This window comes from Falco cherrug, chromosome 9, assembly GCF_023634085.1.
Source record: "Falco cherrug isolate bFalChe1 chromosome 9, bFalChe1.pri, whole genome shotgun sequence".
NCBI classification, from domain to species: Eukaryota; Metazoa; Chordata; class Aves; order Falconiformes; family Falconidae; genus Falco; species Falco cherrug.
The window spans coordinates 44,195,516-44,222,652 of record NC_073705.1 but is presented as its reverse complement, the minus strand read 5'-3'; the positions used below and the strand labels follow the sequence as shown (position 1 = coordinate 44,222,652).

Genomic DNA, 27,137 nt, shown 5'->3' with positions numbered 1-27,137 from the left:
CTGGGAACCAAAAACCAAAAAAAAATTAGCAGTCTGGACTCTATTTTCCAGCTCTAATTTCACACAAAAATGAAAAACGCTGCTTCCTCAGGAGTGAAAGCTAAGCATAGCCTAGACTTATTCTAAATATCGTCATGCTTTCTCTACATTCTCATTTACAAAGGTCTTAAATGTGAAAAAAGGTTTGATATAGTTTCTCTGAATGATAAAAAGCCACCAGTTACGGACGCAGCCTCTGACTTGGGTGATCATCTGTTTTCCAGTACCTTGTGACAAACTGCATTTTCATATATGACAATCATCCACAACTAGGTAAATTCAGGTTTGGGAAGCACTCTGGAAAAGCAACTCTGAAGGTTTTTAAAATGCAGAGACTAAACTTCGGTACTGAGGCATCTCAAGATCAACTCCTCAAAAGATTATTACTTAAACTGTTTAAACTGCTTAAACTGTATATCAACTGCCATGATTTAAACACCTCTGCAGGAAGAAACACGGTCTTGATTTCAGATTATTTAGTTTGAAAAGGAGCAGATCACTACTGAATTAGCCACACTCCACTCCAGATGCCTGCCTTTCGCCTCTATTTGCCAAGAATACGTACGTGATCATTTCAAACCAAAAAGTACATCCCACTAAAATGCTTTCAAAACACGCAGTTCACCCTTTCATCGGAACTGAACACAGAAAGCACAGTGACAAACGCTAACTGAAGCCCCCAGGCAGCTCGGGTTAGTGAAGATGTATTTGTGGGAGGTGTTGCGGGAACCTGCATAGTGCTGAACGTCCCCCAGAAACCTTTCCAGTTACACATGAGATCACCAGAGAAAATGAAATGAAAAATGTGAAAATAGTGAAAAAAATCATAATTATACAAGTAATACCCTATTGCCAACCTACAGATCAGGATTATGCCTGGAATTCTCATCACTAAAATGCATATTTCAAAATTAAAGCAGGTACAAAAATGAAGTAAAAATACTTTAAAGCATACATATCAAGTAGAAGTGACTGAGACATTTGGAATTGTTTGCTTTAGACAGGAGAGGAGTAAGGGAACACATTACATAGGCTTAGAAAATAATGAATGGTAGAAAAAGGGAAATAAAACTATGTTCCTGGACATTAAGTGAAATTGAAAAGACGACACATACAGAATTGATCAAGGCAAACATTTTAACCTAGAGTACTTGATTAACCTGAGGTGAAACTCATTGCTACAAGACATCATTAAGACTATGAGAATAGCAGGATATCAGAAAGGACTAGATACTTACACCTACAACAAACCCCCCCAACAGCTGTTTTAGATGGGGTAACAATAAGTAGCCATACAGATTCTCATTTTTCATGGCACACCTTAAAAGACTGATGATGAAAGAGCCTCTGTGTTAGGTTCAGTATTTCCTTACTGAGGGCTGTGTTGCGCTTTCCACCGAAACACTTATGAGTGGCACCTACCAGAGACAGAAAGCTGAGCTAGACAGAAACTGGGCTCATCCATAGCAGCAATCCCTGCACTAATACCTAGCTTCACATGGAGCTGCGTATTTAGTTTTAGCTGTCACACAGAAAATAATTCTATAAGCAGAATTAAACAAACAAACAAAAAACAAAACAAAAAAAAAGGAGGGGTTGGGGGGTGGGGTTGGGTGGAGCGGGAAGGAGTAATCCTTACAGGACCTGTAAGATTTCCACATAGAAGATATGGGAGTTATGCTACTTTGGGAGCTGAAAACACTGATGATGTAATAGATGCCGACCTCACAATGACATGCCATGAAAATGAACACAGTTTGAGGAGACAATGAAAACTGGCATTTTGTTAAACAATAGGCAATTAACTTGTGAAATTCACTGACAAAGGATTCCTGAAACGAGAGGCTGGAAAATTGTAAAAGGCACTAACGCTGATACTCACAGTTGGAACATATCACAATATACTCCCGAAGACATAATTATCGAAGAAATATATACCTTCAGGTTCTAAGAACAAGGGCTAATTGCTTAGAACAGACTTTCCTCAGGCGAGTTACTAACTGATGTTCCCTCAGCAGTGAGTGCCATACCCTCCCGCCAACCTTTTTAGCTTCAAAAGAGAAACGATAGATCATATTCATGAGAGACACACAAGTACGGTGAAAGACAGTGAGAAAGAAAAAAAAAAAAAAAGAAGATCAGCTGCAGCCCAGCACACAAAATTGCTGAAAATTGACTGTGACAGTTTCCAAACAGACAAAGATTATGGAGGAGATTCCGATCTTCCTTCCATCGGTGTCATTTCTGGGTACACCCAGTTATTTCTGTGAAGTTACGTGGGGAGACCTGGGCATACTCAAGACCACAGTTGGGCAGAATAGACACTATGTGTCCCCTCTGCTCTGCTCACTGATCATGAATTTTAGTGTCAAAGTTGCTCAGCTCTGTAAAGATTGTTTGTCACATACAGAGGTATAGCAAGCAACCACATACTGGATGCATAACTGGAAAATGTTTGTGTGCAAGCAAATGAATTTTTTTACCAGGCTACTCCACGACTTCTGTTGTTTATTTTATGTCTATTTTTCCTCACTCACTACCCGGCCACAGAAGATGATGCTAAAAAGCTGTATTTATTCCACATTATTGATAAGAAACATTTGTTTTTCACAGCGCTATCCAACCAAGATTTTTATTTCACACTGACTTCTAAGGTTCCAAGATGTTACTTTAAAACAATGAAGTTCCTACATAACTCTGCCCTGAAAGTTTATAGCTTTGATATTTAGAAACAGAATGATGAGGCTTGCTAGATTTAGCAGAGACTTGCACCAGAGAAAAGGGCAGAAGAGGTGAAGTCCATTTGTGGAATAGAAGTGTATGCACTTGCAGAATAAAGGGATTATTTACATAAGAGCCATTACTCTTCCAGGAAAACCATCTGCAAGTTCAGGACGTTTTTTCCCCTCCCTCTTTTGCTAGATGAATCAAATCCTGCAGCAACACAAATTTGCTTTTCAAGTGATGATGGTGCTGTTATAAACATGTATTCCCAGGTTTACATTTTAATCCATTGATTGCAAAATTATTTTAGTCCAAACATTCAGAGAGCGTACCCGCTTAGTAGGGCTATGAGAAGGATGAAAGTCCAAATTTCACAAATGACTGTGGTAAATTTAGGCTGATGTTGAAATGTTCTGCCAAGGTTGTTTATTTGAAGTAATTAATTTGATCTGAACTTTTAGACGTTTTCTTCTGTATTTTCACAATTGAAAATGGAAACAAAAACCTAATTTCACAATGAAATTTCAAAACAGTTCTAATGATGATAAAATACATCATTCTGGTATTTTTAAAATTCTTCTCCTTTCCACAGATACACCACCCCACCCCGCACCACAATACTGGTTCTCTTTCTTAATGAAGTTCAAAACCAAGATGGATGTAGTTTTACGAAGCAGTTCAATTTTGATAGCACTGCTGATATGGCTGTCAAAATTTCTACTTGTTCCAACCGACCTAAATATATCTTTCATTGAAGAGCACTTGACTTCAGTCCTGCTATCTTTGCACTCAAAGCAAAGGTTCATTAGGAGTCAACTGCATTAAGAGGAGTTGCCTGCCTAAGAAGGGGCTGCGAAATAGTTCTGTCTGTAATCACTACCAGTTTAACCCGTGTCCTCAGGGGAGCACAACACTGTACGTGCAGAGAGGTGACATGATCTAAGAGATAATAGCTCTTTTTCAGCTTCATGTGGCTTTTTTATATTTCGTATCTTCCTCAGTCAGCGTCTATCTTTTCTACCTCTCAGGACAGGTAAAAATCAGCATTTCTTTTCTTACAGTAAACTTTTGCTTTCATTTTATTACACATGAGCACTTATTTATACCTTGTTGAGCATCTTAATAATTGCATCTTAATATTTCAACCGCTAGAAAATGAAAACTGGTCAAGTGCATGGAAAGGTAATAAACCAGATTGGATTAGGGTTAGAAATGCTTAGAAAACATTTTACATACTTTACTTATCACCTAATTGAAACGGAGTCATTCTGCAGTGAAGCAGGTAAGCACGCAGTAGGACACAAAACAAAAGAGCATGTAGAACTGGGCTTCTGATACACATCTGCTTTAATGCAATAATATTCCTGACAATCTGGCCACGGTGGGGAGACATAAGAGGGGCAGAATAAATATTACTCGGGGTTAGGCATTTGAGGTGTCCATTTAATAAGTGCTAAGATCAGTAACGTGTCAGTTAAATCTTCAGCTAAACAGTGAATCAAGCAGCCAAACAGAAGCTGCTTCTTGTTTGTAAATCTTGCACAGAAGATCTTGAGTCTCGTCTGGGACACCAGCAAACAGTCTTAGTGACTCCAACGAGAATCACAAAGACAAAACCCTGAACATTTCACAGTACTTCAAATGTAACCGCGATGACTCTGGGGACAGAATAAGACCTACTTTCCCTGTCTCAGGATATCATGTGTGCTTGCAGTAAAATTGAAAAGTATTTCCATCAGCAGTTTTGCTTTCTATATATCAATGGCAAATGCAAATATTAGCATTTGGCTGGATGACTGATTTGTTAATTATTTCCCTGCATTGTGCTGCGCTCAGATTGCAAGACAGGCAATTATGCTTTCCAGACCTAGTGTTCATACCCACAGCAGTATTCAGACAAAAACCTCTTATGCATAAATGGCACCAACCTAAAGGGAAGCTGCTATCAAAACCAAAAATAATCTATGAAACAATTTTTTTGGAAGTACGTAACACCCATTTACCCTCAGAAGAGATCTGAGTCAGAGGCAGCCGCAAACATTATGGGATAGAAAGGGAAAAGAAAAGGGAAGAAGCCTTGGAGATTTTTTGTGAAAGGATGGAAAGGAAGGGAACTGGAAACAGTATGCATAAAGCTGAGGTTTTTGAAAAGGAGTATGTATTAAAAAATATTGGAGAAGCAAGTTCTACTCTCCTGGTCTCTCTTTGACCCTTTCTACTTCTGTGGCATCTGCACAGTTCCTGTTGCATCTTCTCAGCTCTTCCCCTCCCTCCTGCTATGTAAAATCCTTCTTTCTTGAACTGCCCCACATGCTGCCCTCCAGCGTGCTCCCTCCTGAACGGAGCAACCAGCTACCAATGCCTCCATCTCCTTAGCTGACTTGTTACCAGCCCTCAGATTCCTCCATTCCAGCAGCTCCTAGGGGCAAGGGGGAAGGCTCTGCCAGCGTCCCTGCAGCTCTGCTCTGTGTGTCTCTCCAAAGAGTACGAAGTATGGATGCTGAGCACGTGCCTGGCACTCACCCAATGCACGTAGCAAGCTCTACACTTCAGCTCCATGGAGCATGGACCCCTTTTTTTCAGGCAGGTTATTTTTCTTGCTGACCTCTTCTTCCTGTCTTTGCACTATTTTTAAACCATTTCCAAACATTTCACCCCTCTTTATCACTACTGAAAACTCAGGTAACCCATAAAGTAATGTGCATGCATCCCCAGGAAATTTCATCCAGTTATAGAACTTGCTTACACTGGCATGGATTGACTTTGTATGTAAAGGTATATTGCCATCAGCAATGTTAAAAAAAAAAAAAGACATTAATTTATATCCAAGCCATACCTTTGTTTCAAAGTAAATATAAGTAGAACATAAGAATCTGAAAAAGAGCTTGCTTTAATGCTGAATTAACAAATAGGTCGCTCAGTTATACAGTGACCTACTGCAGCCTGCAAAACCTTGTTGACATCACTGTATTATCATTCAAATCTCTCATACAGCTAAGTTTCTTTGTTTCAAGCTGATTTTTATGAGTTTTGCTTGAGACCATTCATTCATACATTATAATCACAATGCTACTTACCTGAATTTTTAATGTCGACACCATCCAAATTCACATTTGACTTTAGATTTCATTAGAGGAGTTTTGCAGAGCCTTTCTAGTTATCAGCACTAACTCAATTTCAATAGCATAGGATTCATGAGTAAAATGCATTTTAACTAAGCTGAAACAGAATACTATTAGAGGGAGGGTGAGGGTATGGGCTCTTTTGACTTTCTACTTTTCATTTACATGTTTTCCATGGCTGTTACTGATCAGATAAAAGTGTCAGATGTTCCTCTCAAAGCTTGATTTAAAATAACAGCAGAAACATTAATATGAATAGAAGTGGTACTTTCAGCACAGTGTGGGCAAAACCACAGTACCTCAAACACTCAGAAATATATAAACAGGTATTGATTATAAATAGGAAACCACTCTTGCCACCTCAATAAAAAATTGGTTAAACGCAGAATTTGGCTTGCCTTGCTACAGAGAATGGTGTTACAGAATCAAAAGTGAGAGGCTGAAATACAATCAAAATCATCAGACAGGCATCAAAGCTTAATGGTATATAACCTTCAGATATAGTGCCTCACTTGAAATTTCCAAGTTCAGCATAGCTATTTATTATTAATGATTTCATTATTATACTGATTGTTTATAATTACTGAGAGATGTTAAAAAGCAATCTAAGGAAAATGTTCAAATAATAAAATAATTTGTTAGTTTGAGAAGAACAGAAAATAAATTTGGGTTATGGAAGGATCTAATAGTGTACAGCAAAGAATTAGCTATTATTAGTAAAGAGCAGAAGAGGCACCGAATAAAGATTCAGTGCTTATACGTAGCCTACTGTACCCCTGGTCTTGAGCTGTGACTGAACTCTGCCAGGAAACATAATGAATCACAATTTTGAAGAATCAAGTATCAAATATTTATATAAGTTCTTCAGCTGAAAAATATCTGAAGGGAACCACAGTGATTTTCTCTGTTCAATTTTCACCTGCCGTGCGAATAGTGCACCTGAGACTTAGACTGCCCCCATTCAAGCATCATCAGGCTCCACGGCAGTCCTGCGACTCCTGGCTTCTTAACGGCTTCCTTAAGGGTGAAAGTCACTCAAGCACGGATTTCAGAGCAGCACTGGGGACTGCTGTAGAGCATCACCCTAAAGAGCCAGCTCCAGAATCAGGGAACCACAGCTGAAATTCAAAGATATGATGATTCACAAAAGAATAATAGAAAGCTTTGTAACTGCCTTCTGTTCATACAGGCGACTTCAAGTATCGTCCAAATCCGAACAGATTTCTAATACTATGCAGATTAAGTCTGGTTTTCCCCTTGCCACTCACCAATTTCTAAAAGCAAAAGTTTAACTCAGGATACTTTGAGCATCCTGACCACAAAATACTTTCTTTAGTTTCCTGAAGCTGTTAAGGAAACATATTTACTTAGCTGATTTTCCTGTAATTCCTCTTACTTGGGATATGGACCTTCCAGCGTGCCACATGGTTTTTAAAGCATCATATATGGGACAGAAAAATTAGTGAACACGGATAATTAGATCTTAACAACAGTCCACCTCATTTAGGCCTTCAGTTTTTCTGTTTCCTAGGTAAAACACTTCAATGAGCTTTCCATTAATGCCTGTAACTGAGAGACTTTGACTGGAAAGGTAACTTAACATCTTAAGTCTGCTAAGTCAAGAAAATTAGCCAGGACTTGGAAAAAGGTTTTGTTTCTTTTTGAAGTCCTCAAGTACTGTTTGAAGTTGTCATTACAGTAATGCGGAAACACCACGGGGCCAGCCTGTAGCCAGTGCTCAGTATTGCCATGCTGCAACAGACATCAGCCGGGGAGAGGAGCACAGACACGAAGAGCTGGCCAACCCCTGAAGATGCCTGAAAGCCAGGCAAAACAGACCTTGGGGTACTTCTGCTCTTGCTGTAAGAAACAATGGAGCCACCAATGATTAAGGTTTTGTCAAAAAAAGAATGAGGTCTGACAGCTTTTCTAGTGGCTGGTGGGCAAGAAACACCCCAGTAAAAAGGATCCAAAGGAAACTATGAATCTTACATACACAATGCATTGCAAGATTGATCTAGTGAAGCCTCAGTATTTTATCTGATTGAATGATTCCTCATTCCTCTTCTAAAAAATACTATATCACCCATTCCAATTAGCTTCCAGTATGTAATTTACATTGTGACAGGATCATGCTTAAGCTAATCAATAAGAAAAAGTCCCAGCCCAAATACACTGTGACCTTCCTGTCTGCCGTAACATTTTGGGTAACGTATACACTTGCTCATTGCAGCATGCAACCAGGAACTGTTCATCAGAATGAGTACAACTGTCATGTATTTAGTAAGTTGTGTCAGCCCGTTGACTTTGGCGAGATGTGCCCATGATACCTATCTTGACCTTTCCATGGTGGGTGCGAAGTAAGGTGTGAAAGGATTCACATGGAGATTATCTGTAGCTTATCCAGAGAATATTTCTCAGACAAATAAAATGATGATTTTTAACCTCTAAGCTGGTATTCGGGGGAAAGAAAAGTGATGCGTGCTCTGAGAACAGTTCTAATCCCTAAGCAGAATCTTGGAATGAAAACTTCACTGCCCTTTAAAGCCTTGGCCTATATCCACAGTTTCCAGGTTCTTTCCTAAAACTAACAAGAACACTTTATGCAGTGAGTGTAAACTGCAGTCCACTCAAACTGCTCATGTAAGGAATATATTTATGTTTATTGCAGTGACCGACGCTGATATTTTATTTCATTTTCCACGGAAAAAGCTGCTCATTCATTTTAATAGCATTAAACATTTCTGCTTAAAGACAGAAACTCACAACCCTGTCCAAATGCTGGCCTCACATCTATTAACAAATCACAGAATGGTCAAGGCTGGACGAGACCTCTGGAGATCATGCAGTCCAAGCCCCTGCTAAAGCAGGTTCTCCTAGAGCAGGCTGCACAGAATCACATGCAATCCTACTGGCCTCTCATACCTGCATACAGAGACAACTGGGCATGCAAGGGGATTCACCTCTGTTTCACAAGGAGTGAGGGAGGACCACCTCCCTCAGCTCACAAGTAGCTTCCTCAGTCCACCAGGAGGATATGTCTTTTTTACTGCTTTGAGAACACAGCATCATTATCAGTTTAGGGAGGAAATCTTGGCTATTGGAGGCAGGGGGCTCTCAAAAGTTCTAGAGTCACACGTCTAGGCAAAATAAACTACATGGTACCATGTCACATACACCATTAGTGTTCCTCTCCTTTTTCTACTAATCTGCTTAAAATTTTGAATTTACACACTCTGTGATTCAGTAAAGCATGTAAGCAGCTGTTTGACTACTCTGTTCTTACCTTTCTAAAGGTGACTACTCTGTTCTTACCTTTCTAAAGGTAAACTTTGCAATACCTCTCCTGAGTACAGGTACATACAGTTGCCTACTGACAAAGGTGCTCACTGAGTGAACCGTGGGAAGCTCCAACACTGACTGTCCACATGGTCACAGATCTTAGTACTTGGCCCAGTCTAGATCATAATTACACCAGTGAACACCACATGGAATGTCTAACATTGCACCAGCTCTGAATTTATTTCTTTCTGATATTTAGCCAGTATTTTCTTAATTTAACCTTTAAATCCTGCTGAGAATCATGTTGGCATATTTAAACATAATTTCTGTAGAACTCAAGGGAACAGATTAAAGGACAGAGCTTCGTTTTTAAATTTTTCTTTTAAGATTCTTATTTGATCTTTTTGAAGTGTCATCTAATTTCCAGCTATATTTCTATGGCAACATGAGCATATTTGTACTTGAAAACAGAGGAGTCCATCATTTCTAGTGAAACATTATCAGATGCAAATGGCACATCTTTGTCAACACTTAAGGCTGAGTTGTTAAATGCTGCGTTCTGATAGAGGGTGGGTATTCCCATCCTTAATCCAGTCTGACACACCCACAAACATCTTGCTTCTGCACCCAGTAATTTAGAGATCCTTGCTGAAGTCTTGATGTCCCAGGTGGGACTTGCGAGCGTAAAAGCGTTGCTGCAGCCTCATCCAAGGAGCAGTCATTTGCTACTGAGCATTCATTTTCCATAGCTTTAAGACTGCAGTCAAAGGCAGGAATAACCAGGAAAAACTTAGTCACTCCAAGAATGGATTTCAGGAGATATATTCACAGTGCTGAGCATGAACACTAGCAAATTATCACTAGCATTAGTATTCCTTAAAAAAAAAATTCATATTCACATATTCTACCTCTAGTATGTAAGCAATCGCCAAATGAAAACATCATTAGTCAGATGAATGTAATGGAATCATTCAAAGAAGGGGGCGGGAATCCCAAATCCATATTTTCATTTTAGGTTTGTTTTTAGAAATCATCTCTACAGTGCTTTTAAGAAATGTTTCTACAGAATAGTCTGACTACCACTATTTCAGACCATGCTTTCATCAATATTGTTTGTATCTTAAACTGGGATAGATATCCTCTTCTAATTCTTCTGAGCATTAAATGCAGCCTAAATCTGGTTCCGATTTAAAACACGCCCATCAGCAGACCTAAAACATGCACAGAATTGGTTACTATTCACAGTTTCAGACAAAAGAAAGCAGTTTACAATAACCACTGAATTCCCCTTGCTTGCAGTTTGCTGTCACCACATGCTTTATTTATAGTAGGCCTGAAATAAATACTGCAGGATCAGCCATCTTTTGGTGCTGCACAAAAAAGAAAAGCTATTAAATATTTACCATAAGTCTCTCGTAGCTTTGCCTCTGACACTTTTTCCCTTTCACTAGAGAAAAGGATTATTTGGTTCATGATTTTTCAGCACAAGACAGTCAGTTATGACTGACTGGAAGTGAATGGCAGCATCACCCCGCTGGCGCTGGCGGGGGGCACACGGGGTGTCCCCAGGGCTCAGCGCTGGGGCCGGCCATGGTTCATGTCGCCATGGACCATCGGGGCGAGGGACCGAGCGCTGCCCCAGCCAGTGTGCGGGTGGCACCAGCTGGGGGTGTCGATGTGCTGGGGGGCGGGGGGCTCTGCAGGGGGGGCTGGGCAGGCCGGGCCGAGGGGCCGAGGCCACTCGTACGAGGTTCCCCAGGGCTCAGCGCCGGGCCCCGCGCCGGGGTCACCCCAGCCCCGGGCAGCTGCGGGCCTGGGGCAGAGCGGCTGGGAAGGGCCCGGCGGGGAAGGGCCTGGGGGGGCTGGCTGGCAGCCGGCTGGGCAGGAGCCCCCCGCCTGCCCAGGTGGCCCAGGAGGCCAGCGGCACCGGGCTGGTGCCCGAAACAGCGTGGCCAGCAGGCCCGGGGCAGGGACCGTCCCCCTGCGCTCGGCACCGGCGAGGCCGCCCCTGGAACGCTGTGTCCAGCTGTGGCCCCGCACGGCCAGAGGGACGCAGAGGGGCTGGAGCGTGTCCAGAGCCGGGCAGGGGCTGGGGCAGGGGCTGGGGCACCCGTGGGATGGGGGGCGGCTGGGGGGGCTCAGCCTGGAGAGGAGGGGGCTCAGAGGAGACCTTAGATCAGGCTGCCCAGGGAAATGGTGGACTCGCCATCCCTGGAGGTATTTGAAAAGCTGCGTAGATGTGGCGCTTGGGGACATGGTTTAGTGGTGGGCTTGGCAGCGCTGGGTTATGGTTGGACCTGATGATCTCAAAGGTCTTTTCCAACCCAAACTATTCTATGATCGTTGGCATGCAGTGGGAGGCGGGTGTTGTGTCAACACACAACACAAAGTCTGCATCTCCCCTGCTCCTCTCCAGCAGCACAGGGTGACACCAAGGCAGGAGTCTTAGAGTGTCACAGGAATGTTTGTGCCAGCAGAATGAGGCGCACTCATATTACAGCACTTTCCAGAACTAAGCCAGTACATTTGGTGAATCCTTTCCAAGGAGGCTGATCAGATTCCTTGAGTTAAGATCAAATGAATGTTGTGGATGCTCCAGTAAAACATGTTGACAAATAATACTGCACTCTCATGCATTCCATTTACTGTGAATTTAAAAAGAAAGCCATTTTTATGAAGTAAAAATAGATTTTGCATACGTTTCATTTTTCACCTGCGAACTGAATGCTGTAGGACAATAAGTGTATGGCCTATTATCTATCTGTGGGACAGCCAGCCAGCCAAAAATGAGCTTTGACTGGCCCAGAACTAAAACGCGTAGGGGCAGCTGTGTAGCTCAAGTAACTGACCAGAAACTGATACTGAAAAATGATTAAGAACTAAACTCCAGGAGGTCACAAAAAGATTAGAAGCAAAGCAATGTCTTTTTCCACCACAACCCCAGTCATTATAGAGTATGATCACAGCCTTCCATAGCGTGGTCCCGCAGAACTAGCACCGACCCCGCTCAGTACATCTGGAGTAATGTAGGTTTCTAAGGAACAAGCTTCACCTACGAAGTATCTAATGTTTTAGAACACCAGCCTGCACACTATCATGCCTCTTGGCGTTCTCCTGGCTAATAGTGCACAGCGCAAAGAAATTTCTTTCCTTCTCCCCTCACTGCTGCTCTCTTTTTCTTCAGCAGAAGCAAATTCACTTCCTAGATACATTTCTTCTTCTAAACCGAAGGAAACAGAGCTGGTCTGGAGAGTCCCATACCTTTCCACACAACTAGATCACAGGTCTTTCTCCAGGAATGGTCCAGGAATATTTCAACTCCCTGCCATTTGCCTGTGTGCATCCTTTAACTTCCCAAAAGCAGCACAGGGAGGCATGCTGCGGGCTCCGGAGAGCTAGGCAACCAGACACTGAAAATGAGCAGTCAGAGAATGCAGCGTTTCACTCAAGCCAGTAACAAGACAAGTTCTGGCTGCCCAATCAAACCTCTGGCATAGCTGGCAGGCCCTCCATCTTCATTTTGTGGTTTCTTGTGAAAAAACAGCATAGGTGAGGTCATAAGACCAAACTTAACAGGGAGTTTAGGGAAGGAAGCTGTCAGAAGAAAACTGGACATCCACAAATTCCTGAACCCATAATGGGATATCTACATGACTAAAACATGGAGAATTCCACTCAGGCCAAGCACTCACTGAAGAGCTATGTTAGCGTACCCTGAACAGTGCAGATTGATGGTACTTGGAGAGAAACCAAGTTTATATAGCCAGAGAAGTGCAGACTTCTCGTTGCTCAGGTAGGCAAGTACAAATGGGCATTCTTAATGCTTCCCTTCTGCTGTGTTTGATGTCTTGCAATCTGATGTCCTGCACAAGTGCTGACACCATGTTCAGCTTGTCTTGACAGCCAAATAAAAAAATAACCAGTTCCCCACCCTGAAAAAAACCTACCCCACAGGGAACTTAAGCGTGATAATAAAAGTGAGTAGCAGCAAACACTGTCTGAACTGTCAGGTTATAAACAATGCTCATGAAACCTTCATGGCCAGGATCGATAAAAGGAAAGGCCATCGCTCTTGAGAGCCAAGAGCCATTAGAAAAATGAAAAGCTTTCTGTCTCTGAGAGTTTATGTCTAGATTTCACATTCCACTGCTTCTTCCACGGACTTATCGAGTAAACAAGCAAGTTCACTTCTACTTCTGCTACTGCAACAGTGAAACCAAGGCACAGATTGTGTAGTAAGGCATTCCATGACCTTGAAATTTACTCTGCAGAGCCATGTGACCACTCCACATAAATGTCTAAGACCATAAAAATTTAGGGGTTAAGTTTTCCCATCACAACAGTCTATTTCCTAATGTACATATATTCCTTTTCCATTTGAAAGGATTTCCAATGTTGCCAAACTTTTATACCAATTAGATAATTGAGTGTACCCATCTCTACGATCTTTATGGAAACTAGCTTTGTTTTTCCATAGTAGTAGGATACTCCACTCCAGTTTCATTGCTGCAGGCTGTGTCTAAAAATGTAAAAATTATCTCTTAGCACAGTAATTTTCCTGGTAACCAAGTCCTAGGAGATTTAGGATTAGGCTCCTGGTGTCTTTATTTTTGGCTGAAAATCTTGCCTAAGAACACTAGAGGCACACATGTACATCACAGGAGGTGGCAGAAATTATTCCATGCATCTCCCTTGCATTCACTGAAACAGTTAGACAACAACCTTTGAGACAAATGTCAAATATTTTTCTTTGAGAAAATCTGGAACATCTGAAAATCTGAAGAGCTTTAATTTAAAATCTTTTCCAGGAAATATATGTTATAAATTTCCAGGAAATATACGTCTACGCAGTGTTCACAGAAGCTAACAAATATGTTGCAATTTTTTTAGCATCTTTCTACTTTGTGTACTTACTTTACACATTATCTAGAACACCCACGTAAAGACAAACTTGAGACTTACAAAGCCATATGGGAAATTCAGCCACACATTTTGCTTTAGAGCACCCTGCTCCATCTTGGAAACCTCAGCTAAAGCTCTTTTTCCCTTAGGTATTAGTCTGTTCCTGATACTGCTTAGCTCTGCTGCACATCCACGTATGAGATTTTCTGGTATATTCGCAGATATTGCACTTCCACATTACAACTTACTTTCTGTACCAGTCTTTGCCTAGCCCATGTAAAAACGATCTTCTCCACAATGCCATGAAAAGAGCAGTTACTTTGCTTAATATAATTATGGAGCTTTAAATATTAATGCAACTATTATAGATAATGTCCATGCAGTTATCTGACTTGAGAACAAGTTTCCTTGGAAGCAACATTAACCAGGAAAAGTTAAAAAACCTGTTACGTGAAGAGATTCTGCCTTCTCAATGGCACGACAGCTTTTATCACATCTCTACAAGAAAGTCTGCCCTCTCCATGTTCCACTGACTTCCATTCCTGCACTCAGGCTACACCTTTCTTATTCTGTCAGGTGCAGAGAGGCCACTTTCAGGCTCACAGGCACCAGACCATTAACACAAATTCTCAGCCTGCTGTGATTATTCACCCTTCTTTTCTTATTCATTTTCTTATTCAATTCTTATTCAAAAGAAGACAAGTTCTTCTCGTGCATTTATAACGCTTGTTACCATAGTCTTTTCTATAACTGTTGTTCATAAATTAACCAGACAAAACTGTGTGTTGTCCACATGGGAATAAGCAACAGAAACATCACTGTTGGGAGTTATTTTTTTAATAGGAGCTTGAACGGGTATGGGACTACACCTGTATTCAATAGGCTAAATTCAACACAGATACACCCAACATAGCAACCATACTGACCTGTATAAGAATACATGCTGATTTCTACAAGAATCAGAGCAGATTTTGGCTTTCTATCTCCTATCTGTGCCATGAACACTTCAAATAAATCTAAGAGACAGAGATAAAACACTTATATCCCTTAGTCACAAGTTTCATAGGACACCCTTGGGAATGCAAAGACTTTTAACTTATATCAACATACTTCTGAAGAGTGAGGCTCAAGTTGTGGCTGGCTGACTTGATCTTGTTCTGGGCCTCTAAGTGGGTCATGCTGTCAGTGTTGACTCCATCAATGGCTACCACAAGGTCCCCTTGGTTCATCTGTGACTGCGCTGCCTTGCTGCCAGGGGTAATCTGTGTGGGAAAATAAAAAAGAGTCATATCAGGATCAGTCATTCTGTGTACAAAGCACTTATAGAGAACTTGCCCAGAATTATAATGAGGAACAGATACAGCAATAAATACAGTAATAGATACAACACTAGCTGTATCTATTATTGTATGGGCGGAACAACAAAACGTATGGAAATTAAACAAACTGAAAGTTAATTTGCATTTCTGCAAAGGTCCAGGACAACATCTACGTGTTATTACTACAATTTTGAGAGGTTAAGCTCAATGTAGTTGTTCTTTTACCAATATTATCTCCTCCTCAAGGGGATAATTATCACTATTTATATTGGAGTAGCATATAGGGATATTACTCAGAAGTGGAAAGCTAATGAACCACTCTCTATGGTTTTATTGTATTTTTCCTCATAAAAGCCATTTTTTCCCAAATTCATTCATTATATTGAATGGACAGAAAACGAATGTGTGTGAGGGGCCTTACACATGCTTTGCTTCTTTTACAGTGAGCTTTATAGAAAATCATTCTACTTAACCTTACTCACATACAACTACAGCTCCATTACCAAATCAGATCACTACATACCCGAAATGACCTCAACCACCTGTTAGACCTGATGCTCCAAAGACAGATACTTTTAGAAATAAGAAGGCACAGTGTTTCAACTACAAACCCAACTACTGAGGCAACAGTTCATAAATTCTGCTCATTCCCTGTGGCATCACATTTTGTTAGCTCCAGATGCCTTGTGGACTGCATCTTCTCTGATAGGATGGTATCCTGACCTCAGTTTTACACAGCCCTCTCAGCTTGCATCTGGATTACGTTGATACAGTACAGCTACTTATGAAACTTGCCTCCATTGAGGTGCTCCAACTAGAACAGAAAAGCCTTCACATACCATCAGTCAGGCAAATTTTAGTGAGCACATCAGAGTTCTCATCTGCTTTCAGCAGTCGGTACTTAAAAGATATGGACATAAGCTATAGGTCTTTGCTCTTATTTTTAGCTGTCCACTTCCTTACCTTCCTCACTTCTAAGAAAACCCAAGGATAATCTAAAATACTACAACAAAGGTTGCAGTCAGGCTCTGTTCCTTCAGCACAGTGAACACAAAAGAAAAATGTGTCTGGTTATAAGCCAAAATTTCCCTGTGAATTCAGCCAGGCTTAAAGGGTGAAGCTGAATTCCCAAGGAAACCAAAACACAAATCCAAACACCAAACACTTTTTCTCATCACGTGTGAAGTGAAATTCCTTAACCTGCCTTCCCTAATATGACCTCAACACACTTAAAAATATGTACATACTCAAAAAAGTTCTTCCAAAGCAATTCCCTAGTCTGCTTGTTTGTACTCTTCCACCGGCAAAGACAAAGAAGAAAAAAAAGGAAAAAAAAAAAAACCCCAAACCCTTTCTTAACACCCTATTAAAAGTGCTCAGTATTGAGGCTGGCAGTCTAATTGACAGTATAGTCTGACAAATGGGCGTTGTCAGTTTCCTAGAACACAAGCTATAGTATCAAAGTGCTAGAACACAGCACCCTGCATACTCTTGACACTACAAAAATAGAGATGACTTTGGAATTAGGCACTGTAAAAAACATCCCAGAACTGATCTGACTGCAAGAGACAGCTTTCTATACCTTTTCATTAGAGATAAAAGCTAGAAGAGCTCTCTCTGTGTTTTCTGAGTGAAGATACAAAGTTCTCATGCAAAGTAAGCTGGCTGATAATAACAGCGCCGTTCCCTGATGTATTTTTCTGGTGTTGAGGAATTGAGGGGTGGGGGAAATACTTTGTAGTAGTTTCAATGACATGGAGTTTTATTCTGCAGTTTAATACATTCATACTGCAAAGATTCATACTGCAAAGAGTTCTCCTAACCTGTTATACAAACATTGGCTTCTACGCATTTTGCGAAATGTGCATTGTGAGAAATAAACAGAATCCAGAAGCCTACAAAGAATACAGATTATTTGCATAGACACATGTACCTAAATAGTTACTGAAAGGCCCTTCCCTGCTCAGTTCCCCAAATACATCAAAAAACAGAATCTGCAATAAAAGAGGAGGTCAGGAAAAGGCAAAACGTGAACAGATAAATCAGTATGACTTGAATTCATCAAGCAGGACACTTCAGTCTTTCTCAGTTTATCTTTTTCCTCCATTACATAAACCGTTTGCCAGTCAGGTAGACACCAAGGCTTGAGCCTACTTGATAATGATTTTTTTAATAAATACTCTTCACACATCACTTTTCTAAGACACCACTTTTTACCTCCTCATTAAACATTCAAGTTCTTGCCACAAAATGTTAACTGTGTGATGCTGATAGTTCTAAATGCTGGGAACTCCCCCTTTTTCTCATAAAGAACAGACTAGTTTTTGAATATCAACCCAGTTACTGAAAGTCAAATGTTTGCCCTAATTTGGGAATTCTTACTTAACACATAGATCTCTCCTTCCACTCCCCAGTGATGCTTCAAACAAAACAGGCCCAGAGAAGCTGAGCTTCCACAGAAAGGATAAAGAAGTCTAAAACTGAGACTATTTTAATATAGCTGTAACATACTGACTTCCCTCCCAGCTTCTCTGATTTCTGCTTTTTGCAGCCCCAAATTTACGTGTGATATCTCAAAATAAAGATAGCGCAGTTAACTACAACTGTCTGAGAATTAGAGTCAAATTTAGAGGGAGGGGATGGTTATGACTAGTGACCTGATTTCACTCACTCTAGTGGGATATTTTTCTCCTAACACTTTTAGAAGACACTACCTAAGAAAAAGATATATTTGTCAGAAGAATCTATCAAAAAAAAAAAAACCCAAACAAAAAAATTCCTGGGTAACTTCAAATTTGTCATTTATATGAATTTCTAACTATGGCCATTTTAACTCCCTTTCTGAGTCAAATTGCTGCAGGAGAACCACACTGTGAAAGATAAGAAAACAGTCTGAATCATGGCTTACCAGCCAACGTTCCTTTATTTGAAAAGTAAATTAAAGGGGTTTGTGGGCATCTCTTCAGCTAAGTGTAACAATAACAAAGTATGGGCTGGATTCCTTCATGCAGCTCTACCTTTCCAATTCCTGTTTCAGGGGCCAGCGCTCCACTGATGTCACTTCACCTCTAAAGATCAGCTTATCCTAGCTTCATGGACAGTAAGACTCACAAATAGAAAAGATTAATCTCGTTCATTGCATCTGTAATTCAGAACCATACTAAGCATCAGGAAAGAATTCTTTCCCCAGTCCTCCTACTGGCTAAAAGCATACAATATAGATTATTTGGTTCTGTACAGCTTTATATAGAAAGCATTATTAAAGTCTGGAAGTATAAAACATTCACATCAAAGTACAACATTATACCTATTTTAGTTAGAAGCTAACAAGCTTCTCTGTGAGACTTTCAAGCGAACCCACAGCATGCATTTACAGCAGACATTGAAAACAGCCAGTAATTGTTGGGGACAAAATACCAGCATACAGATGGAGATACAGGGCAGCCGGATCTGAAGTGTCAAGGCACAGTCAAGACTATCTTGTTCCCATTTTTGAAGATCCAGCAGAAAGGAATGGAATGCAAAGTGTTTATCTGTACTTTCCTTTGAGAATTCATTTCTGATCTACTAAAAATTTACTAAATACAATCACAGAGAAGATCTCACCGTATTTTTGTGAAATCTTTTTTCTATTAATCTATTTTTTTATTTCATCTATTTTTTATTCAAAAAGGGCGTTTATTTTTTTTTTCAATTAAGGGTGAATGTTAGTTAACTCTTGGAATTAGACTGCAAATCCAGATCTGTCTACATAGTAAGTTCTAGTTTGCCCTCATCTCAGCCTCTCCTGTTTACAGAAGTAACAAAATTAGAGGAATATAGTACTGTCGAGGCCAAATATGTATTTTTTGATTTAACCACCAATGGTTTTTTTTCTTAAAAGATCTCTGGGAAAGGCCTAGACAGAACTGTTTCAGAAAACCTCCGTAATGGTCCTAACGCACTTGGTCTGGATTACAACATAACTTTCAGATTCTAGGTATTGCAAATGCCTTTATTTATGGCTACAGTGAGATGTTCACCAGAGATTCAAGCTATAGCTATTTCTGTCAATTGATTCACACAATCCAAGACAGGGTACCACTGACATATCTAATTTTGATAGTAGTTCTTTAGCATCTCAAGCCCAAGCACAGACTTCATCTTGAAAAGCCAAGCATATTTCACCTCTCTCAGGAAAGCAGAGGAACACGTGCTGCTTCAGAGATGTGAGTTTTCAGCCCTCACAATTTTCCTACAGGGCAGACATCTGACTTCCAATATCCCCAGCTTAAAGCAAGTGGGCAGGCTGGAAGTATCACATGTTGCTTTCAGTGCACTACAGAGAATTCTTACTACGCTCTGTTGTGAGCAGATCGGTGTACTGGGTGAATATATAGTACAACAGTGACAGCTGTGCTCTAAAAAATAAGTCTGCACCGGGTTCCAAGTAAATACTATTTAGCAGGAGCTCTGGGAGGCAGCGTACAAAGTGCAGCTGCTACACCACCTTGAGACCAGCACGTGTTTCCATCCAAGCCCCCTCAGCTACACTCCAAAGGGGGAAGAGAGAGGGACCAGGCAGCATTTGAGTGCTTGAGTGTTAAAATACTAATGAGAATGCTTGCATAAACAGATGGATGGACACAGCTTTCCTGCCCCAATGAGCTCCTAATTTACAAGGCAGGCAAAAATACATGGGGGGACCTACACAACTGAGAAGGTGTTAGTATGGTAGCCTGCAGCATTAGCCAGCGCCCCTTGTTTTTCCAGGACTCGAGCTATGCCTGACCCCAACCCCAAAATCAACAAGTTAAACTTTCCACTTTTCATTTAAGAATCAAGTATTCACTAGCCCTAGAAATATACTAAAGCACTTGGAAAGAACACCCTCTCCTCTTCAGGATCTCTGGAACAGAAGAAAATGGTAACACAGAATGTTGCTTTCCATAGTCAGAAAGGCTAGAAACCAGAGACGGGACATAAGCTGTCAGCTACCAGAGGCTATAATACACTCTTACAAGAAAAGGCAGACAGATCCTTGGATCACTAGAAAATATGTTTCCTTTGTGGGGAAAACGGCATTTAAATCTCCTGTTACATTTTGGCAAGTGGGGTTTTGTATAGATGCTTTGTACTAACTTTCACCAGCTTTCCAAGTACCGGGGCTCCCAGTGCCTGCGAGGGGCAGCGAAACTTCCCTGTTTTACATAGAGGAGCATGACCTACTGAAAGGAGGAGAGACATGCCTTGGAATCTCACTGCAGAACAGTTACACCAAACTGGCAAATACCCACATGAATCTAAGTAGTTATCTCTGGACTAGAGACTTCAGTTCCTCTCCCATTGTGAGCAAGTTAATTGAGGAAATTTATATTATTGTTTCCTAAATGAGTCACTTTCCATCCCTGTCCCCACAATAAATGTGTAACAGCTCCAAAGGGAAAATCATGGGTTTTCTTAGAAAATAAAGACAATTCTGCACAAGACAAAAACAGCAAAGAAAAGAAATAAAACCCACTGGGATAAGTGATCAGGCAGAAATTCACCATTTCAGTTGACACATTGCCAGAAGGCATAAAACAGGAACAAAGAAAGAAACAGCCTAGCTAACCTACACCACAGAGCAAACACCCTGCCCTCTTTGATGGTGGCTTTTATACCTCTCAGTGTCAGATGGGGGAGCTGAACAAGACCAATTACATATAAAACCAGACAACTATAGAAAACTGGAAATGAAAGTCCTTGCACACATGACTATCCAAACCTAAAGAAAATTCCCTCTTTGCAGCTGCCATTTTCCTGAAGAATATGTCTCATTGTTTTCAGTTTACTACCAGGCTTTTCTTTTTTTTTTTTTTTTTTTCCCCTTTCTGATTTTTTGTTTTAAATGAGGCAACAGAACCTGCCTTATAAGAACACTGGTGGCATTTGCAAAATATGCCACTGACACCTTGAAGAGCTTCCATTTATATTAAACAGAGCTGAGCTGGCAAGCTGCAGAGACACTCTGAAGTGGCCTCTCAGGCTATGCTTCATCTGTAGTTAGGAAGGGAGATTACAATACACGTGAGAACACCCAAAATAGCTTTAGTCTACCTCTCTTGGGTACCAGGAGCCACGATGCCACAGCAGCACAGAGATTTTGTGGGATTGCCTGTCAAGCACGCACAATTCAGGACACTGTGTGCTGAGATCTGCACTGCAAGAGCAGAAGGACTCTTAGCACTTGCGTTAACTGACTTACCTCGATCTCAGATATGCCAGACCACATTAGAATGGTACCACCACAGTTAACACCACAAACTTTCCTTTTACTTAATAATCTTACAAGGCTGCTGTTCACACACAATATATAGGCTTTTCAAGGAAGGAGACAGACAGCTGGCCCTTCTTGCCAAGCTAAATAACCCAGGTGATGGAAGTAAACCAAATGTAAAAGGCTTCCAGCTGGGAAATGAAAGAAAGCATGTAGGCAATGCTTAGGGGGTTGCCCTAGGTAAGGCTTTGGGGGATTTTTGGAAAGTAAGTGTAAATGCTCCTGCCCATGGTTAGAAGGAAAGTCATTCTGTTTCCTGCCTCAACTCCACCTTATCTGATGGAAAAAATTGTTGTTTTTTTTTTTTAAATGGAAATATTTTGGAGTTTGCAGCTTAGCCCCTTAGAAGCATGTGTCCTCTATGTACACCAACTATACAGATGACAGTAAAAATGTGTATGTGTGTTTTCAATAGGATGTGTTGGCATAGCTAGAAGACTGCAGCTCTGTAAATCTTATATGGTATGATTAATAGTAATCTTCCTTCCCCCAGTCTTCATCTAAATATAGCTGTTAGATCTATTCAGTCCATTCTCAGTTAGCATCAGCCAAGATAAGAGTGTGCTATGTAACTTGCACAAATGAGACGGAAGCAGAGAGATGAGTCATATAATAATAAGTGTTGATTGTTTCATTACGACAGTTTTTAAGGAGCAAGTGAGTAAGTTTTTCTTTGGTATCAAAAAGTTTAACAACTTTATACAAATCAAAACTGAGAATATAACCGAGGTACTGATCCTTAGTATTGTGGCAGCCCCGTGTGTGTGAGCAGTTCAGTCGGCTTCCACAGAACTCCCTGCCAGTTACACTCAGCTTCTAAGTGCTTGCAGGATCAGAACTGCCAAGTTTCATCAAACATTCCCCTTCCTCTTCCCTACTTCTCTTTTTCAAATTTTAATTCATTGTAAGGCATATTTCTTTGTGTTTCAAGTAGACAGATCCCAGTTATCAATATGGCCTTTCATATTTTCACAGCTATTGGCTTCTTGAATTCTACATTTTGCGCAGTTTTTTGACCTCCTCATACAAACACCATTTGTCTTGCCTCCCCCTACAAGCATTAGCAATAAACTGAGGGGTTTATGTCTTTTTCTATTGGCCACTACGGTAAGATTTTCTTTTTTTTTCAGCTTCATTCTACTTAATGCATTTCATCGTATGTAACTAAGAACATAATGTTTTATAACTTTGAAAGGGTTTTGATTGGTTCAGCAACAATAAGGCCTGACTAAAAGGGCATTTGAGACAATACTGAGTTTTAGTTTGGTGGTTAGTGGCCTACAGCCACTCTGATATTAAGCAACTTAAAATAGCTTTGACTTTGAGTAAGTCCTGAGGTTCCAGCACAGATCTGACCGATGTATAAGTGGCTTTTCTGCTCCTGTGTGTTTGTAAATTAGAGTACTTATTACATTGACGCAGGCTTACATTTACTGTTCTTTAAATGTGAATTTGTTTATTGAGTTGTGTTTTTTTTTTTTCTGGCCACCAGAATACCAGGGGAGTAATTCTTCCTCTGATCACTAAAACACGAGCTGCCAGTTTGACAGAGCAAATAGCAGTCCTGTCTGTAAACCAGAAGTACATAGTATTCGACTCCATGCTTTGCCGACAGATGCTAGAATAGTGCAGTACACACAGAAAGGCATCTGTATGACAGAAGAGGAAATATAGCCCATGTTTACAGTGACAGATGTTGAATCAGAACTAAATTTGCAGGCACTGCACTCTGTATCATGCCATTACTTTTGCATCTCAGGGTTTAAGAGGCCATATTGCCCAATGCGAATCTGTTGCAATTGGATGGCCCAGCATCAACCATCCACCATATAGCATCAATGACTCGTTGAATGCTCTCCTTATTCATGAGAATAACTGTTTTGTACCTATAGTATGCATTCATGCTCTGAGAGAATAAACAAAAGCACTCCAGCCAGTGAAAAATTCCTTTCAAGATCCAAGTGAATAAGAAAAAACAGAAGCAAAGTTCCCCTGAGAAAGTGCAATGCAAATTTCTTCTGTAGTATGCTGTATCATGTTTAGTGCATAACATGACGTCCTGCCACCAGGATCCTTGGAAATTTAAAGGTGTATCAAGTAAAATACAATCTTGACACATTTAACAGGTATGTAAGCTGCTGGATGTTTCAGGAAGCAAGGCATGTTGTAGAGACTGAGGATGTTTCTCTTACCTGTTAAAATGTAATAGCTTAAGCTTTGCTTTCCTGGCTTTTCAATTACACAGAGATGCCACTTCCCCTGTGAAGCCACAGGAACCACATTTGTTTAACAGGAAATAATTTGAACATAATGGTATAATCTCAAATCTAAAAGGGAAAACTTGTTATGTTGAAGACCGTGAAGACTGAGAAAATAATAATTAAAAGCAACACAATCTGAATTTTAAAAAAGTAAGCATCTTGTTTTACTGCTGCTTTATCTTGACTGAGGAGGGACATGGCTATTGCTGAGGACAAGAACTGAACTTTATTTATAGTGTGATGATGCCAAGGCTGGTTTTGGCTGTTTTAACCCATTAAAGTAGTGCATACAGCAATCTTCAAAAATTTCCTACTTAAAGCTTGCAGAGTGTAATAAAACCCCCTAGACTTTATTTAACAAAGCACAAGCCAGCGGCATATATGGTTTTCTCTAAGGTAAAAGCATCCCTCTAAGTTAATTTTACATCCATCAGCTTTATAATCCTCTTTGGCATTAATGTAGCTGAGTACCTGCCCACGCATCTCACAGTGGCTTCAGGGCACATAGCAATATTAAGCTGAAAAGTTTTCAGAATGTGGGTTTTTTGTCTTTTTTCCATATACTAGAGTATTTTCCATAACTCTACAATAACCATTTTTACGTGACTTTAGAATGGCTTCTTGTTTACAGACAAAATAAAATAATAGAAATGAAATGTTTTAACATACTGGTACTGTCTTCAGCTAAAGGCTATTTCAGACTTAAAGTAATAATAAAAAAATAAGCAAATGAGTAAGATGGAAAAAAGTATCATTTCTTGAGAAAGATACAGTCATTTTTGTTCAATCACTAATGCAACATGGGTAGATTTGCTGACCACAACAGTTTACCTATTTGACTTCTCTCCCCTACGGACCATCAAGCTTGTGATGAAACAGGAGGCCAAGTAAACCCTGACAGAGTGGCTCCTACACTAACCTAGGGCTCACAGGTTTGTTTAATTTCTGGTCACAAAGAAGTCAGATCAGCTGGGTGTGCAATACACAAAGCTGACCTGGACTGAGAGTCTTTCCTTACAGAGTACTGCTTCATCAGCTCCCCTTTCCAACCTGCACCATTTCCAAGGGAGAATCTGAAGTAAAAATTTTGTATGAAACGTTACAGAAAAGAAATATATTGTGTTCTGAAAATTTACAGAAATTCCTCATCAAACATCAATATTCATTATGAGCCAACGTGTCCTGAAAGGTACAACCAAAAAATACTACTAAATTAAGAAAATGCAACATCAAGAAGGAAGCATTGACGTAAGTTTTTAACAAGAATGTCCCATAAATTTGGGAAGCCATAAGCTAATTTAGAAGTAGAGTATTTAGAAAGACTTTTTAAGAAATGAATGACCTTAGGTAGTTAATATTAACTTGCATGTGGTGAATGGCTCTTCATTTAAACTGACCTGTGTTTGAAGATCCAAACAATGCCGCTCACCTTCATCATACCATGTCTTCTATTTTTATGCCCAAGTTTTGGGCTGAAATTTGACTCAAAAATTCCCCTTTGCTACAAGGAAAGCTGTTCTTGGGGAGTTTCCATTCCAGATAAAGGCAGGAGTCTTGATCTCACGATTCCTAACTGAGCAGAGTGCGTAGCTCAAGCAGCTTCAATTATCTTTGGATAAGCTACTGGGTTTGTTGGGTTTTTTTTTTGCAGAGGGAAAACTATTTATTCGAACTCCCAGTCCTCTAGAGTTCTCTAAAATAGCAAAGCGTGTTTACCTGACCATGCCACTCAGCAGCATATTCCCAATACTCACTGTTAAGAAAAACAGAACTACCTCCACAACAGGAAAACCAGAAACTCTTTGACATTCACAGAAGACCTTATTTAGTTATTGTTGTGACAAGGATGACATTTAGACCCCTTGCCAGCAGTAATAGCAGGTGTACTACCTACTTTGTCAACATTCATCCACCAGTCTTTTAGGTGCCCAGAGAAGCACTCTCTTATGGACAAGCTGATCTGTTGTTGCTGATGACAGGTTTTGAATTCCCAGAGGAGTTACCCAGCACGTGTGTGTGGAGGGGGATTTCAACGTGCAAAGACTATGACCAGTAAGTAACTGGCACTTGAAAGAAGGTATTAAGGCAGGAAGAGAAGCCTGATCAGTATTTCCTATCCCGCTGACATACTACTGTGGACAGCTTTTCAGCTGCTGAGCTGCTCACCCTGGTGATCAACAGGTGAAGTCAGAGAGCTTTCAGTTTGCATCAGGAATGCCAAGTAAGATGTATCCCATCTTAATAAATTCTTTAACTTTCTTTTGCACTACATTCCAGAGGGTCTAATGAAAAATCTCCCTTGTTTTAATTACAGATAGCAAAGCAGGCAACCATCAACTGTGAATCAACACTTTGTCTAATCTTTCATTCCTTCCTTAATAACTGCAGATATTTTTCTCAGAAACACTGGAAGCAAAGATGGTAATGAGCTACACACCTAGCCAGAATAAGTCTCAAAATTCTGCATCTCCAGCCTGCGTATTTGCCTGTGATGCTGATATTACTCATTAGTGATACTTTTACCTGCAAACCTGGGGAGCAATGTTTCTGCCAATTCCTTTTTGGGTACTCTGCTTCTCTCCTGTTTTCTCTCACCTAGATTTGGTATTCATCACTTGCTGATGTAAGCAGCACCAAACTAAGGCAGGATTATTCTTCCAGAGTACACAGGTTTTAATAGAGTGTTTAAAGGTAGGGTCTTGAAGCATGCTGTCTACATATAATCCTCCAACTTTCACTCCTCTGTACATTCCTATTCCTTTCAGGTAGTTAATTATACTTGGGAAGGAAAGTAACAGTTAATCATAAAGATTTCTACCAGTTTGGCAGCATGATCAGTGGTTTAGGAGCTTAGGGTAGATTTAAAAAAATGGCTTACACGTTTGTATCTAATAAACATGCGTAGGTAACAAAGATTAGGTCATAAACTATATGTGAAAATCATTACTACCCTGCTTGGTGTATTTACCTAGGCTTTATCTAGGTGAATGTGGTTCTGATTCTTAGTTTAAGATACGAATTCATCCTTGATTCAGGCTACAGCTCCTTATGGATCATCAAGCTCTGTAATTTACACATATCTTGGGTGTAACAGAATTATTCTGCAGGGTGCTTCCATTTCACAGCTGTACTTCTGCCTTTCATTCCTTCCTTAATAACTGCAGATATTTTTCTCAGAAACACTGGAAGC

The 27,137-nt window shown here is 40.4% G+C and overlaps 1 protein-coding gene across 13 annotated transcripts in view; it reads right to left on the bottom strand.

Moving 5' to 3' along the window:
* LDB3 (LIM domain binding 3) overlaps positions 1 to 27,137 on the bottom strand; it is a 128,646-nt gene that overhangs the window by 73,267 nt on the left and 28,242 nt on the right. For all 13 annotated transcript variants that reach the window (XM_055721473.1, XM_055721475.1, XM_055721476.1 and 10 more), the window contains exon 3: positions 15,180 to 15,331. In XM_055721473.1, coding sequence (XP_055577448.1) covers positions 15,180 to 15,331 — 152 coding nt within the window. The remainder of the gene's footprint in view (positions 1 to 15,179; positions 15,332 to 27,137) is intronic.